The 17,958-nt window shown below is 41.2% G+C and overlaps 2 protein-coding genes across 2 annotated transcripts in view; both read right to left on the bottom strand.

The window, feature by feature from the left end:
• The window catches only part of LOC106575980 (uncharacterized), a 185,525-nt gene that overhangs the window by 46,429 nt on the left and 121,138 nt on the right, over positions 1-17,958 (bottom strand). The gene's annotated exons all lie outside the window — the stretch shown is intronic.
• On the bottom strand, positions 11,713-17,388 carry LOC145861452 (uncharacterized). Its single transcript, XM_082964366.1, has 2 exons — positions 17,367-17,388; positions 11,713-14,300 (listed from the first exon to the last, which is right to left on the bottom strand). The coding sequence occupies exons 1-2, from the start codon at positions 17,386-17,388 to the stop codon at positions 13,621-13,623; spliced, it is 702 nt and encodes a 233-aa protein (XP_082820492.1). The 3' UTR covers positions 11,713-13,620.

Here is a 17,958-nt window from a genome sequence, read left to right as displayed (position 1 = left end):
AAAGCACACCCCCTTGGGTCCCCTGGACCAGGATTAGGGTACACTGCAGTACATAGCAAAAAAGTGTGATGATGCAAATTACAGGCAATTGTCATTTGTCATTTTCATATCATTATTATCATCATCATCATCATCATCACACTTTTTGCTTTGTACTGAAAGTTCTTGCAAACGTGATTGCAGTGTACTAATGAACAAAATACTACAATAAAGTTTTTGGGGTGAAACATCCCTTTCATAGAGCCTTCCACTCCATTAAAGGAGTAGTTCACTATTTTACAACCTTAAGTCCTGTATGTAAGATCAAATCAAAGTTATTTATATAGCCGTTCTTACATCAGCTGATGCCACAAAGCGCTGTACAGAAACCCAGCCTAAAACCCCAAACAGCAAGCAATGCAGGTGTAGAAGCACGGTGGCTAGGAAAAACTCCCTAGAAAGGCCAAAACCTATGAAGAAACCTAGAGAGGAACCAGGCTATGAGGGGTGGCCAGTCCTCTTCTGGCTGTGCCGGGTGGAGATTATAACAGAACATGGCCAAGATGTTCAAATGTTCATAAATGACCAACATGGTCAAATAATAATAATCACAGTAGTTGTTGAGGGTGCAACAGGTCAGCACCTCAGGAGTAAATGTCAGAAGGCTCAACCTCTTCTGCTGTCTCTAGAGACTTGAAAACAGCAGGTCTGGAACAGGTAGCACGTCCGGTGAACAGGTCAGGGTTCCAAAGCCGCAGGCAGAACAGTTGAAACTGGAGCAGCAGCACGGCCAGGTGGATTGGGGACAGCAAGGAGTCATCATGCCAGGTAGTCCTGAGGCATGGTCCTAGGGCTCAGGTCCTCCAAGAGAGAGAAAGAAAGAAAGAGAGAATTAGAAAGAGCATACTTAAATTCACACAGGACACCGGATAAGACAGGAAAAATACTCCAGATATAACAGACTGACCCTAGCCCCCCGACACATAAACTACTGCAGCATAAATGCTGGAGGCTGAGATAGGAGGGGTCAGGAGACACTGTGGCCCCATCCGATGATACCCCCGGACAGGGCCAAACAGGCAGGATATAACCCCACCCACTTTGCCAAAGCACAGCCCCCACACCACTAGAGCGATAACTTCAACCACCAACTTACCATCCTGAGCCAAGGCCGAGTATAACCCACAAAGATCTCCGCCATGGCACAGCCCAAGGGGGGGTGCTAACCCAGACAGGAAGACCACGTCAGTGACTCAACCCACTCAAGTGACGCACTCCTCCTAGGGACGGCATGGAAGAGCACCAGTAAGCCAGTGACTCAGCCCCTGTAATAGGGTTAGAGGCAGAGAATCCCAGTGGAGAGAGGGGAACCGGCCAGGCAGAGACAGCAAGGGTGGTTCGTTGCTTCAGTGCCTTTCCGTTCACCTTCACACTCCTGGGCCAGACTACACTCAATCATAGGACCTACTGAAGAGATGAGTCTTCAATAAAGACTTAAAGGTTGAGACTGAGTCTCTCTATCACATGGGTAGGCAGACCATTCCATAAAAATGGAGCTCTATACAGTGAGTGAAAAAAGTATTTGATCCCCTGCTGATTTTGTACGTTTGCCTGTTCAAATAAACCTACCATTAAAATTATAGATTGATCATTTCTTTGTAAGTGGGCAAACGTACAAAATCAGCAGGGGATCAAATACTTTTTTCCCTCACTGTAGGAGAAAGCCCTGCCTCCAGCCTGCGTCTTGTGACCGTAGCGTACGTGTAGGTATGTACGGCAGGACCAAATCGGAAAGATAAGTAGGAGCAAGCCCATGTAATGCTTTGTAGGTTACCAGTAAAACCTTGGAATTAGCCCTTGCCTTAACAGGAATCTAGTGTAGGGAGGCTAGCACTGAAGTAATATGATGCATTTTATTGGTTCCAGTCAGGATTCTAGCAGCCGTATTTAGCACTAACTGAGGTTTATTTAGTGCTTTATCCGGGTAGCCGGAAAGTAGAGCATTGCAGTAGACTAACCTAGAAGTGACAAAAGTATGGATTAATTTTTCTGCATCATTTTTGGTCAGAACATTTCAGATTTTTGCAATGTTACATAGATGGAAAAAAGCTGTCCTTGAAACAGTCTTGATATGTTCGTCAAAAGAGAGATCAGGGTCCAGAGTAACGCCGAGGTCCACAGTTTTATTTGAGACGACTGTACAACCATCAACATTAATTGTCAGATTCAACAGAAGATCTCTTTGTTTCTTGGGACCTAGAACAAGCATCTCTGTTTTGTTCAAGTTTAAAAGTAGAAAGTTTGCAGCCATCCACTTCCTTGTGTCTGAAACACAGGCTTCCAGCGAGGGCAATTTTGGGGCTTCACCATGTTTCATCAAAATGTACAGCTGTTTGTCATCCGCATAGCAGTGAAAGTTAACATTATGTTTTCGAATGACATCCCCAAGAGGTAAAATATATAGTGAAAACAATAGTGGTCCTAAAACAGAACCTTGAGGAACACCGAAATTTACAGTTTACAGAGGACAAATTTACAGAGGACAAACCATCCACAGAGACAAACTGATATCTTCCGACAGATAAGATCTAAACCAGGCCAGAACTTGTCCGTGTAGACCAATTTGGGTTTCCAATCTCTCCAAAAGAATGTGATGATCGATGGTATCAAAAGCAACACTAAGGTCTAGGAGCACGAGGACAGATGCAGAGCCTCGGTCTGATGCCATTAAAAGGTCCTTTACCACCTTCACAAGTGCAGTCTCAGTGCTATGATGGGGTCTAAAACCAGACTGAAGCATTTCGTATACATTGTTTGTCTTCAGGAAGGCAGTGAGTTGCTGCGCAACAGCTTTTTCAAAAAGATTTGAGAGGAATGGGAGATTCGATATAGGCTGATAGTTTTTTATATTTTCTGGGTCAAGGTTTGGCTTTTTCAAGACAGGCTTTATTACTGCCACTTTTAGTGAGTTTGGTACACATCCCGTGGATAGAGAGCCGTTTACTATGTTCAACATAGGAGGGCCACGCACAGGAAGCAGCTCTTTCAGTAGTTTAGTTGGAATAGGGTCCAGTATGCAGCTTGAAGGTTTAGAGGCCATGATTATTTTCATCATTGTGTCAAGAGATATATTACTAAAACACTTGAGTGTCTCCCTTGATCCTAGGTCCTGGCAGAGTTGTGCAGACTCAGGACAACTGAGCTTTGGAGGAATACGCAGATTTAAAGAGGAGTCCGTAATTTGCTTTCTAATGATCATGATCTTTTCCTCAAAGAAGTTCATGAATGTATTACTACTGAAGTGAAAGCCATCCTCTCTTGGGGAATGCTGCTTTTTAGTTAGCTTTGCGACAGTATCAAAAATACATTTTGGATTGTTCTTATTTTTCTCAATTAAGTTGGAAAAATAGCATGATCGAGCAGCAGTGAGGGCTCTTCGATACTGCACGGTACTGTCTTTCCAAGCTAGTCGGAAGACTTCCATTTTGGTGTGGCGCCATTTCCGTTCCAATTTTCTGGAAGCTTGCTTCAGAGCTCGGGTATTTTCTGTGTACCAGGGAGCTAGTTTCTTATGACACATGTTTTTAGTTTTTAGGGGTGCGACTGCATCTAGGGTATTGCGCAAGGTTAAATTGAGTTCCTCAGTTAGGTGGTTAACTGATTTTTTTCCTCTGACGTCCTTGGGTAGGCAGAGGCAGTCTGGAAGGACAACAAGGAATCTTTGGGTTGTCTGAGAATTCATAGCACAACTTTTAATGATCCTTGGCTGCGGTCTGAGCAGATTATTTGTTGCGATTGCAAACGTAATAAAATGGTGGTCCGATAGTCCAGGATTATGAGGAAAAACATTAATTAAGATCCACAACATTTATTCCATGGGACAAAACTAGGTCCAGAGTATGACTGTGGCAGTGAGTAGGTCCGGAGACATGTTGGACAAAACCCACTGAGTCGATGATGGCTCCAAAAGCCTTTTGGAGTGGGTCTGTGGACTTTTCCGTGTGAATATTATATTAAAGTCACCAAAAATTATAATATTATCTGCTATGACTACAAGGTCCGATAAGACTTAAGGGAACTCCGTGAGGAACGCTGTATATGGCCCAGGAGGCCTGTAAACAGTAGCTATAAAAAGTGATTGAGTAGGCTGCAGAGACCTCATGACTAGAAGCTCAATAGACGAAAACGTCATTTTTGTTTTTGTAAATTGAAATTTGCTATCGTAGATGTTAGCAACACCTCCGCCTTTGCGGGATGCGCGGGTGATATGGTCACTAGTGTAACCAGGAGGTGAGGCCTCATTTAACACAGTAAATTCATCAGGCTTAAGCCATGTTTCAGTCAGGCCAATCACATCAAGATTATGATTCACAGGGGTTCCCTGTAGCTTAGTTGGTAGAGCATGGTGTTTGCAATGCCAGCATGGTGTGTGCAACGCCAGGGTTGTGGGTTCGATTCCCACGGGGGGCCAGTACAAAAATAAAAAATAAAAAAATGCATGAAATGAAATGTATGAAATGTATGCATTCACTACTGTAAGTCGCTCTGGATAAGAGCATCTGCTAAATTACTAAAATGTAAATGTATGAACAGTGATTAGTTCATTGACTATAACTGCCTTGGAAGTGGGGGATCTAACATGAAGTAGCCCTATTTTGAGATGTGAGGTATCACAATCTCTTTCAATAATGGCAGGAATGGAGGAGGTCTTTATTCTAGTGAGATTGCTATGGCGAACACTGCCATGTTTAGTTTTGCCCAACCTAGGTCGAGGCACAGACACGGTCTCAATGGGGATAGCTGAGCTGGGGAAGGAGGTTCTCACCCATAGTCGCTCAGTGGGGATGAACATGCACATCTTCAATATGAACCAAACACCCATTGTTCCTCTTTAGTGCATTTATATGTCGCAAGTAAAAGCCCTGAGTAGTGAGTTGATACAATTCCAAATCTGGAAGGTTAAAACTACCCTCAGATTTAGGAAGATGTGTAACTTTCCTTTTTATTCTATGAATATTATTTGTCCATATACAGTCTTATGACAGAGTATACTTTTTTAAAGAATGTGGGGTAATTGGTATTATGGAAAATAAATACTAAAACTTTGGGAGCCATGCCATTCTTTAGAGGTTTACTCTACCTGTCAGATTGGAAAGATTATTACATTTAATTACATCTGCTGTCATATTGTTAAGTAATGGAATAAAGTTATCTTTATATAGCGTTGTGTTATTTGTTGTCACTTATTAAACATCCAAAGTATTTCATATTTTGTGGTCCAATATTGGTCAGGTATATCAGGAGATCATCTGTAAATAAGTTTATTTTATATTCACGTTTACCAATACTGATACCTGTTACGTTTGGGTCCTGTCTAATTCTTTATGCAAGTGGTTCAACTGCCTGCGCAAACAGGAGGGAGAGGGGACATCCCTGTCTTGTGCTCCTTTATAAAACTATTTAATCAGATAATATATTCGTGTATATTTTAGCTTTCTGACATTAATACAATCTTTTTATAAAATGTATTTTTTCTGCTGAAATTTTAAGTTTCCAAAGTTTTGAATAGAAAAGGCCCTTCAAGACAGTCAAAAGCCTTTTCGGCATCAACCATCATTTTTGATAAATCTATATCTCGTTTTTTTGCGTATTGTATTAAACTGAAATGTGTTTTTGTTTGTCCAGTTTTAATATACAATGTTTGATTGATATGTTAAGTCTAGTAATACTTTTGCCATTCTTATAAGCTTTATTATTTGACCGTCACAGTTTATTAAACTTGTGGGTCTATAATCGGATTTTTCCTGAATTTAGTATAACTGAAATTGTTTGATACATAAGGTGTGTTGTCATTTGAGTAAATTGGGCCGCTACTTTGTCCCAGAATGTCAAATAAAATTCTATGGGAAAGCTGGTGCTTTCCATACCTGGTGCTTTTCTTCACGCGAATGTTTAACAGTGTCTAATATTTACTTTTAGATTATTTCTTTTATTCTTTTTTTGCTGATAGTTGAGTCTAAGAAGGCTGTAGATCAGTCCAACTGTTATTTAATTCTGATTTGATATAGATTTTCATAGAAGCTTTTTAAATTTATATTAATAGCGTTATTTGTTTTAGAATTATAACTGGTTTGACATGTTTTTGTTTTGTCAGGGCTGTGATTGGCTATTGAGATTTACATTTACATTTACATCATTTAGCAGACGCTCTTATCCAGAGCGACTTACAAATTGGTGCATTCACCTTATGATATCCAGTGGAACAACCACTTTACAATAGTACATCTATGGGGGGGGGGAGCTTGTTCCACCATTGGGGTGCCAGAGCAGCGAACAGTTTTGACTGGGCTGAGCGGGAACTGTGCTTCCGCAGAGGTAGGGGGGCCAGCAGGCCAGAGGTGGATGAAGATTGACTGTAGGCCTAGGTTGGACTTGAGACACCCCATTACAAAATCTGGATTTTGAGTTTTTTGTAGAAGGGTCTGCTCAGTTAAATGGTAAATAAGACCCTATTAGTTGGTAACGCTGTTGTGACAAGTTTAGAGACAATGGAGTTTGCAAGGCTCCCATCGCACTTGTCTGCTCAAGCAGCATAATTATTTGGTTTGACTAAAGCTTGTATTTTGGCTAAAGATAGCTCTGTTAACATATACACCGACAGTAGATATGCGTTGTAGTGCATGATTTTGGAACATTATGGAAGAATAGAGGGTTTTTGACTTTCTCTGGAAAACAAATTGTTCACAGTAAGCTTGTGTGCTGTCTGTTGGAGGTTGTTCAACTCCCCTCATTAACCTCAGTGATAAAGTATCAGGCCCCCTCCTACAGATGGCAATAGTTCCAGCTCCCACCAACTTTTTCTCTGTTAATGATATCGTTGCTTTACAGGCTACGGCTGATGCTTCAGAGAAACGCAAGTGGGCTGGGTGCTGTCATAAGGACGCCTCGGGTGTATGGCTGGATGAGTGGAGCAGACCTGCCATGACCCGTTGTTCATTCCACTTCCTCACAAAATTGTCACATGTCAGGATCATGTGTCTAAAGGAGGAATGGTGGATCTTGTAAATAAATATTGGTGTACAGTAGGTTTTACTGTTTTTGCAGAACATTTCTGCAAGAAATGTTTGATTTGTTTGACTAACAATGATGGACACGGCATTTCAATATCCCCGCGTCCCATCCAAGGCCTGAAGGACCCTTCGAGCACTTAATGATGGACTTCATTGAGTTGATCCTTGTGGAGGAATAATTATTGTTTGGTGGTTGTTGACATATTTTCTAAATGGATTGAAGCTTTCCCTTGCAGGAGAGCCACAGCGGCCATTGTGGCGAATGCACTCGTGAGAGAGATCAAATAAAATAACATTTTTACGGTCACATACACATGGTTAGTAGATGTTAATGCAAGTGTAGCGAAATGCTTGTGTTTCTAGTTCCGACAGTAACAAGTAATCTATCAATTCCACAACTACCATATACACACAATTGTAAATGGATGGAATAAGAATATGTCCATATAAATATATGGATGAGCAATGGCCGAGCGGCATAGGCAAGATGCAATAGATGGTATAAAATACAGTATATACATATGAGATGAGTAATGTAGGATATGTAAACATTATTAAAGTGGCATTGTTTAAAGTGACTAGTGATCCATTTATTAAAGTGGCCAATGATTTGAGTCTGTATGTAGGCAGCAGTCTCTCTGTGTTAGTGATGGCTGTTTAACAGTGATGGCCTTGAGACAGAAGCTGTTTTTCAGTCTCTTGGTCCCAGCTTTGATGCACCTGTAATAACACTTAAGATTTTCTGGGCTAACAGTGTAAGAAATAATACATAAAAAACAAAATACTGCATAGTTTCGTAAGGTCTCGAAGCGAGGCGACCATCTCTGTCGGAGCCATCTTAGGAGATGGGGTCTGCCGTCAAAAATGTATTCTGGCAACGGTTGGCATTTCGTAAATAAGATTTTTCATTCTTGTCAGATTCTTTGCAGATTGATTTGAGAACTCATTGTGCCTATCATCCCCAATCTGCTGGTGCGGTCGAAAGGGTGAACCAATCTCTGAAAACTAAACATGGTTGACTATTGTGTCAACCTCAACAGTATTCTTAAGACTCTTTTCCCCCGGGTGAAGGCTTCTTTGCCAGATCTAGCAGGTGGAACTGAACACTGTTTTAACCCAGGTGATTTTGTGGTGGTGAAGGACTTCAGGAGAAAGAGTTGAAAGGACCCCCCTGGAGAGGCCCGTACCAAGTTCTTCTGACCACCCCCACCACGGTGAAGGTTTCTGAGAGAGATACCTGGATCCACGTGTCGCACTTCAGACGAGTTCCTGATCCAGAAGACGATGGGCCCTCGCCAGTTCCAGCGGTGCAGTGTGGCCCTCCTCTGCATTAGCACAATCCAATGAATCATGTTGATGTAGGTTTAGATAGCAGTATACAAGACTCTATGTAAGGAAGGCCCTTCTACAGCTCACTTCAGACCGGTACTTATGCATCTACGTTTGACTGTGACCTCTCCCGCTTGCTGACAAAGAGTGATTCATTTAATATTGACTTTGTCCAGTGTAAGAATTCCCACAACAGTCTGAAGCTGAAAAATACCTGAAATGAGCATCACAAAGATACATTTGTCACCGTGTACAGTACTGTAGCTTTATTCATCTACTGTACTTCAGCCAACATGTTCTCACATTGGAGGGGTTGATTAGGATTCAAACCATCTCTTAAACCGCTAGCTAGCTAGTTACAAGCCACAACACATATGTCAAGTTGCTGTAGAACTGTTTCATGGGGAAATATCTGTCATCAAAACTACTGGATATCTTTATAAGGAAAACTGTTCTACAAGTTTCTTACACTTAGAACATGTGGAGTAGGTTTTCTAGGTCAGCAGGACAACAACAATATTTAATCCCTATTAAGATTTAAACAACATTTAAAGGGGTGTGTGGGCTTTCACTGTGACTGTATACATACCATTGACTTGCAATGGATTTGTGCCACAAATGCCTCAAAGTTAGCATTTTAAACAGTAGCCAGATAAACAATATATACCCAGGACTATATTGAGGGTCAGGCTGTTGTAATGCCCAGTTGATTATGTAAATAGTCTTGTAGAACTCTGGAATTGATGGTCCATTTGAGGGTGAGTCATTGATATGAATGTTCAGAGTAAAAGACCTGTGAACTCACCTGTGATGGCCCACATCTACCACAACCTTTCCTATTGTGTTAGTTAACACCACAGCATTTTAGGAAGCCATTGTTCAAAATGTGTTCATACACACAGTAACAATGGTGTGGCATCCACAGGGAGAACCAGCAGGTTTATCTCTGACTTCTATTTAGGACTGGGATCCCTCTGTGGGCCAGGCTTTTCAGAATATCACTTGATTCTCTTCTAAACATGCTAGAAACCTGAGGGACAGCCTGGTAGGAGCAGATAAACATGCTAGAAACCTGAGGGACAGCCTGGTAGGAGCAGATAAACATGCTAGAAAACTGAGGGACAGCCTGGTAGGAGCAGATAAACATGCTAGAAACCTGAGGGACAGCCTGGTAGGAGCAGATAAACATGCTAGAAACCTGAGGGACAGCCTGGTAGGAGCAGATAAACATGCTAGAAACCTGTGGGACAGCCTGGTATGACAAAATGAGAAAAAAAATCCAGAAAAATCACATTGTAGGATTTTTAATGAATTTATTTGCAAATTATGGTGGAAAATAAACTTTTGTTATTGACCAAATACTTATCTCAATACTTTGTTATATACCCTTTGTTGGCAATGACACAGGTCAAAGGTTTTCTGTAAGTCTTCACAAGGTTTTCACACACTGTTGCTGGTATTCTGGCCCATTCCTCCATGCAGATCTCCTCTAGAGCAGTGATGTTTTGGGGCTGTCGCTGGGTAACACGGACTTTCAACTCCCTCCAAAGATTTTCTATGGGGTTGAGATCTGGAGACTGGCTAGGCCACTCCAGGACCTTGAAATGCTTCTTACGAAGCCACTCCTTCGTTGCCCGGGTGGTGTGTTTGGGATCATTGTCATGCTGAAAGACCCAGCCACGTTTCATCTTCAATGCCCTTGCTGATGGAAGGAGGTTTTCACTCAAAATCTCATGATACATGGCCCCATTCATTCTTTCCTTTACACGGATCAGTCGTCTTGGTCCCTTTGCTGAAAAACAGCCCCAAAGCATGATGTTTCCACCCCCATGCTTCACAGTAGGTATGGTGTTCTTTGGATGCAACTCAGCATTCTTTGTCCTCCAAACACGACGAGTTGAGTTTTTACCAAAAAGTTATATTTTGGTTTCATCTGACCATATGACATTCTCCCAATCCTCTTCTGGATCATCCAAATGCTCTCTAGCAAACTTCAGACGGGCCTGGACATGAACTGGCTTAAGCAGGGGGACACGTCTGGCACTGCAGGATTTGAGTCCCTGGCAGCGTAGTGTGTTACTGATGGTAGGCTTTGTTACTTTGGTCCCAGCTCTCTGCAGGTCATTCACTAGGTCCCCCCGTGTGGTTCTGGGATTTTTGCTCACCGTTCTTGTGATCATTTTGACCCCACGGGGTGAGATCTTGCGTGGAGCCCCAGATCGAGGGAGATTATCAGTGGTCTTGTATGTCTTCCATTTCCTAATAATTGCTCCCACAGTTGATTTCTTCAAACCAAGCTGCTTACCAATTGCAGATTCAGTCTTCCCAGCCTGATGCAGGTCTACAATTTTGTTTCTGGTGTCCTTTGACAGCTCTTTGGTCTTGGCCATAGTGGAGTTTGGAGTGTGACTGTTTGAGGTTGTGGACAGGTGTCTTTTATACTGATAACAAGTTCAAACAGGTGCCATTAATACAGGTAACGAGTGGAGGACAGAGGAGCCTCTTAAAGAAGAAGTTACAGGTCTGTGAGAGCCAGAAATCTTGCTTGTTTGTAGGTGACCAAATACTTATTTTCCACCATAATTTGCAAATAAATAAATTAAAAATCCTACAATGTGATTTTCTGGATTTTTTTTTCTCATTTTGTCTGTCATAGTTGACGTGTAGCTATGATGAAAATTACAGGCCTCTCTCATCTTCTTAAGTTGGAGAACTTGCACAATTGGTGGCTGACTAAATACTTTTTTGCCCCACTGTATTATATCCATGACTTATAAACAGAGAGAGACATATTATATCCATGACTTACAAACAGAGACATATTATATCCATGACTTATAAACAGAGAGAGACATATTATATCCATGACTTATAAACAGACAGAGACATATTATATCCATGACTTATAAACAGACAGAGACATATTATATCCATGACTTATAAACAGACAGAGACATATTATATCCATGACTTATAAACAGACAGAGACATATTATATCCATGACTTATAAACAGACAGAGACATATTATATCCATGACTTACAAACAGAGAGAGATATATTATATCTATGACTTAAAAACAAAGAGAGACATATTATATCCATGACTTATAAACAAAGAGAGACATATTATATCCATGACTTATAAACAAAGAGAGATATATTATATCCATGACTTACAAACAGAGAGAGACATATTATATCTATGACTTACAGAGAGAAACATATTATATCCATGACTTACAAACAGAGGCCTGGAGGCGAAAGAAGCGCACTTTCACTTCAAACAGTTTATTTCATTTAATTATACACAAGAGAAGAAGAGGTTGCCCAGTATGAATTCATGTACAAACATTTTCATTACATTTGTGGCATTTAGCAGATCTCTGGATAAGAGCGACTTACAGGACAAATAAGGGTTAATTGCCTTGCTCAAGGGCACAATGAGATTTTTCACTTAGTCGGCTCGGGATTCAAACCAGTGACCTTTCAGTTACTGGCCCAACACTCTTAACCGCTAGGCTACCTGCCGCCAGATCAATTAACTTCAATACAGTTATTCAAATACATTCATCATCAATGACTAAAATAATGAATCTAGTATTAAAAGACAATTTAATAATCACAAGTAGTCGATTCATAGCCTGGTTATCATTAAACAAAAGTTATATAGTAATATAAAATAATCCACCAAAACTAACGCTGAAAACTGATCATCATCAGCTTGTTCCATCTCCTCCCACAGATGGACAATTGGATTGAGATCTGGTGACTCGGCAGACCACCGCAGTAAGCTGAATTCACTGTCATGTTCTTGGAACCATTCCTGGACAGGCCTTGTGGCATGGGGCATAATCCTGCTGAAAAAAAATCTATTTGCAGATGGATACACTGCTGCCATGAAGGGATGCTCCTGATTGGCAAGGATTCCTTAGATATCCTGTGGCATTCAAACATTGCACACCTTTTATCAAGGGGCCCAATGTGTGCCCTGAAAACACACCCCAGCCATCACACACCAGCCTGCAATGCTGACACACGGCATGGATGCATACAGTGGTGTAAAGTACTGAAGTAAAAATGATTTAAACTACTTTAGTAGTATCTGTACTTTACTATTTATATTGTTGACAACTTTTACTTCACTACATTCCTAAAGAAAATGTACTTTTTACTCCATACATTTTCCCTGACACCCAAAAGTACCCCTTACATTTTTTATGATTAGCAGGACAGAAAATGGTCCAATTCACACACTTATCAAGATAACATCCCTGGTCATCCCTACTGCCTCTGATCTGGCGGACTCACTAAACACAAATGCTTCATTTGTAAATGATGTCTGAGTGTTGGAATGTGCCCCCGGGTATCCGTAATATAAAAAAAAAACAAGACAATTGTGCAGTCTGGTTTTCTTAATTTATGGAATTTGAAATTATTCATACTTTTACAATTGATACTAAAGTATATTTACAACCAAATACTTTTACTCAAGTAGTATTTTAATGGGTGACTTTCACTTGAGTAATTTTCTATTAAAGGTATCATTACTTTTACTCAAGTATGACAGTTAGGTAATTTTCCCACCACTGGATGTATGTACTCGTGGTATCCTGTATACCCTAGTCCTCCCATCAGCGTGAAATAGCAGGAACCAGGATTCATCAGACCAGGCAATATTTTTCCAACTTTCCAGTGTCCAGTGTTTTCATTCCTTAGCCCACTGCAACCGCAGTTTCTTGTTTTCTACTGAAAGCTAATGGGGATCCATAATAAATACACCACAACTACATGATTAAGGATCATAGCTTTCACCTGGATTCACCTGGTCAGTCTATGTCATGGAAAGAACAGGTGTCCTTAATGATTTGTACACTCAGTGTAGGTTGTGTCTACTAGCTCATTCCCACAGAAAACTGCAGAGGGAAGCAGTACCACCCAGTCAACCATCAGACTCCATTGTGAGACGTGTCACAGAGGATGTTCAACCCTAAAGTAATCTCAATATCTTTACATTAGAAACTAACAAAACACACCAAAACTGACAAGGTGCACACTGATCAGTAAAGTAAAGAGAGGTTAACATTCTATAATGCTCCCTTTCGTCTGCACAGTTCTCTCAGTGAGAAACTATAGGATTACAATGGAGTGTTCTACGCTTTCTTCATTTGATCCAATTCAACGTTGCCAGTTATTTAATGCCAGTTATTTAATGACAAGAGAATGAAGTGGAGTGTCTAATCTTAGCTGGTCTGAGAGAACTGTTGAGGCTTCTCTCCTTTATGTATACATTGGTGTCTTTTTAAATGACCCAATCTGTAGAATCTCTTCTCACAGTCAGTGCAGTGATCAGGCTTCTCTCCTGTGTGTATACGTTCATGACGTTTTAAGTTGCACCATAGAGAGAAACTGGCCGCACAGTCAGAGCAGGAGTAAGGCTTCTCTCCTGTGTGTGTTCTCTGATGAAATTTTAGCCTAGTTGATGTTGGGAAGCATTTTACACAGTCAGAGCAGGAGTAAGGCTTCTCTCCTGTATGTTTTTGTTCATGTGTTTTTAAGTGGCCCAGTCGAGAGAAACTCTTTCCACAGTCAGAGCAGGAGTAAGGCTTCTCTTCTGTGTGTATACATTCATGTCGTTTTATGTTGCACATTAGAGAGAAACTCGCCGCACAGGAAGAGCAGGAGTAAGGCTTCTCTCCTGTGTGCACTCTCTGATGAACTGTCAGAGCCTTTGATGTTGTGAAATTCTTCCCACCGTCAGTATAGGAATACCGATTCTCTCCAGTGTGTATTTTAAGGTGTATTTTTAGCTTTGATAGAAATGGGAAAATCTCCTCACAATGTGGGCAGTGGTGAGACCTCTTAGCTCTGTGATCTTCCTGCTGTTGATCTCTGGATGTAGAGAATGTCTCAACATGGTCTCCTGTGTGAACATCATCAGAAGAACCAATCAGTTGGTGTGATATACATGCAATCACATGTATTTTATGTAGCCCTTATTACATCAGAAGTTGTCACAAAGTGCTTTACAGTAACCCAGCCTCAATACCCAAAGAGCAAGCAATGCAGATGTAGAAGCACAGTGGCCACGAAAAACTCCCTAGCAAGCAGGAACCTAGGAAGAAACGTAGAGAGAACCAGGCCCAAAGGGGTGGTCAGTCCTCTTCTGGCTGTACCAGGTGACATATGTATTCATATCAGTAGGCTGCACAATACAAAGGGAATAAAACTATTCTAAAACTGGGTAAAAGTCGTGAAAATTATGAGCCATGTCATCCTCCCCTCACCATCACAAGGGTTAGTAACCAGGCTGTATCACATGATTGGGAGTCCCATAGGGCAGCGCACAATTTGCCCAGCGTCGTCCGGGTTTGGCCGAGGGTAGGCCGTCAATGTAAATAATAATTTGTTCTTAACTGACTTGCCTAGGTAAATAAAAGATTTTAATAATAAAAAAATAAAAAATGACTAATTTCATAGAACTTTAAAACAGTGGCAGTTTGTCTACTTCACTTCTTTAGTCTACTCTCTGAGCACTCCAGATAACCCAGTGAATAAAACAAATGTTGGCAAAACTGGTGTCAAACCATGCAAGTGTCACTAGCATGAAATAACATCTACCTTCTCATTTAAACAGTTCATCATGAAACAGTTCTACTGCAACTTTTCATAGACAGTGAGAAGTTTAAATGAATAACAAACTTAGTTAGATAGAAACTGTGCTTACCATGAGAAACAGATTTCCCAATCTTCTCCTCCTCTTCTTCATCTTTAATGTTGACATTCAGCTCCAGTGTTTGACTGCAGTCTTCCAGCTTCACTGATGCCATCTCTGGATCCTGCAGTGCAAACTGGGCTCCACTGTAACAATCAGGACCCAGTGACTGTAGGTTTGGACTCAGTGTGAAATGAGAGAGGCAGGCTGGGTTTGTCCTCACTGTTGATGTTACCGGCCTCAGACTTAATTCTAGTCGTCCTGTAGTAATGATGAGAAACGGACACAGAGTTATTATCTTGACAGTTTTTTTTAACCTAAAAATATATTATATTTTTTATTGTTCAATTATCTAATTTCAACAGATCAGGTAAAACATTAATTCAATCACAGACATGTGTACACTTTAAATTACACAACGTAAGTGTATTTAAATTCACATAAATTAATAAATGACTCAAACACCATTTAGTACAAGGTTCCAGTATGTTTAAGGCAGCACTATGTACTATTTTACTGAATAAACTTGTCTTCACTGTATTATTTAGCGATTAACCAACATTTCCAATTTTTGGGGTTATTCGACTGCATGGTCAAACAAGGACCTCCCGAGTGGCACAGCGGTCTACGGAACTGCAGTGTTGCAGCGTCACTACAGCCTGGGGTTCGATCCGGACCCGGGAGTCCCATATGGCTGCGCACAATTGGCCCAGCATTGTCTGGGTTACAGGAGGGTTTGGCCAGGGGGGCTTTACTTGCTTCATCGAGCTCTAGTGGCAGGCCGGGCGCCTGCAGGCTGACTTCGGTCGTCAGTTGAACGGTGTTTCCTCAGACACATTGGTGCAGCTGTCTTCCGGGTTAAGTGAGAGGATGTTAAGAAGCGCAGCTTGGCGGGTCATGTTTTGAAGAACGCATGACTCGACCTTCGCCTCTCCCGAGCCCGTTGGGGAGACAAGATCGTAATCACGAAATTGGGGAGAAAAGGGGGTGTAACAATTAGCCCTCCCCCCAAAAAAGTTAAATACTCCAGCCAACCAAGTCATAGACTGCTCTCTCTGCTACCACAAGGCAAGCTGTACCGGAGCGCTAAGTCTGGGACCAAAAGGCTCCTGAAAAGCTTCTACCCCTAAACCATAGGACTGCTGAATAGTTAATCAAATGGCTAACTGGACTATTTACATTGACACCCTTTATTAGTTATGTCTTAGTTACAATTAATTATTTAGCACTACTTTACACACACAAACTACACATACACACGCATATTGACTTCACACACAAATACACAGCTGCTACTCTGATTATTGTATATCCTGATTGTCTAGTCACTTTTAACTCCTACCTACATGTACATACTGTATTACCTCAATTAACCCTGCACATTGACTCGGTACTGGTACTCCTTGTACATAGACTCGTTTTTATTGTGCTACTTGTACTTTATTTAGAAAATATTTGCCTTAAATTGTATTACTATGTATTGTTGGGAATGGGCTCGTAAGTAAGCATTTCACTGTAAAGTAAATGCGTTAGACATTTCAGTTTTAGGCATTCAGTTGTACAACTGACTAGGTATCGCCCTTTCCCTAAAGTCTACCAGTTGTATTTGGCGCATGTGACCAATAAAATGTGATTTCGCTACCAAAAACAATTGTATTTCCCATTCACACCATAGTAACAAATATAGATAAGATAGAAACAACTGAATGCGTCTGAATATTACGACACATGTAGAAAACTGATAAGCATTACATCCAGCTTCAAAACAGAAAAGCAACGGACTGCCTGCACTGAAGTCCGTTGACTCAAAGTGGACGCCACCATTTTACAAGCTAATAAAAAAAAATTTACACAAAAAAATAAAAACACGTCAACCGAAATCTGAAATGTTAATGGAATCTTTATGAAATCTTGACGAAATAATGTAGATTAATTTACTCAGACAAACCCAGTCGTCTCGAACTATGTGACTTAACACGTCCTTCGCTCGGTTTGACACAAAAATAACACATAAAACCTTTACTAAACGTGATAATACCTTGACGGATTTGCAACCTAGCATGTTATGACATGTTATTTCTATATTAGTAAGTTGAAACGTGCTATTACATACCTGTAGTAATACATTTGAAACGGACACAAAACCTTTCGTCTTCACAGCACAGATCTAGTGCTTAGTGGTGGGGAGTCGATTCCTATTTCTGGGTGCCAAGCGGAATCTACTCCTAAGATTCTGTATTTTGGCATCGTTAGAAACTATTTTCGGTCGTCTACTTCGAGAGGCATAGGTAGGCATGTCGGCCACAAGGCAGACAGTCAGAACCGTGCGTCGGGCTTCTGTCACAAAAGTCAATAAAAAGGGGGCCGTTTGGAAAAACGGATCTTGTGTGAATCATCCTCTGGAATAACGCACATGCTTGGATAATAATTACAAAACCAACGTCTCTAGGCAGACCATAAATGATCTCACACTCCAGCACAGATGGCGGAATGCACCTTAAACGTTTGCTTGCAGACCCCCATGATATCATCGAAGAAGAAGCCAGCTAGGTAGTTTATGCTTGTGGCTAGAAACTTCAGCGAGAATTTGAAACTTTTTTGCCTGGAGAGAAAGAGGCATGCAGTGTGCGATGCGTGTTCGGCCTTGCGTCCACAGAGACAGGGAGGCATCAGGCCATTCATTGGGAGAAAGACTGACAGAGGAGGCAGACTCAGGAAGGCTAGAAGATGGCGGAGGGGATGTTTTGTTTGAAACTGATGGCGTGTCGAGTGGAGACGAGCGAAGGAATAAAAAGGGGAACTAGAGAAGTGGTCGTGGAGTAAATCCAAGCCTACTTCTAACTGTTCTTTGGATCCATCTAGATAC

The sequence above is a fragment of the Salmo salar genome, chromosome 17 (assembly GCF_965601325.2).
Source record: "Salmo salar chromosome 17, fSalSal1, whole genome shotgun sequence".
Classification (NCBI taxonomy): Eukaryota; Metazoa; Chordata; class Actinopteri; order Salmoniformes; family Salmonidae; genus Salmo; species Salmo salar.
The sequence above is the reverse complement of the archived record's forward strand: the minus strand, read 5'-3'. Positions and strand labels throughout refer to the sequence as shown.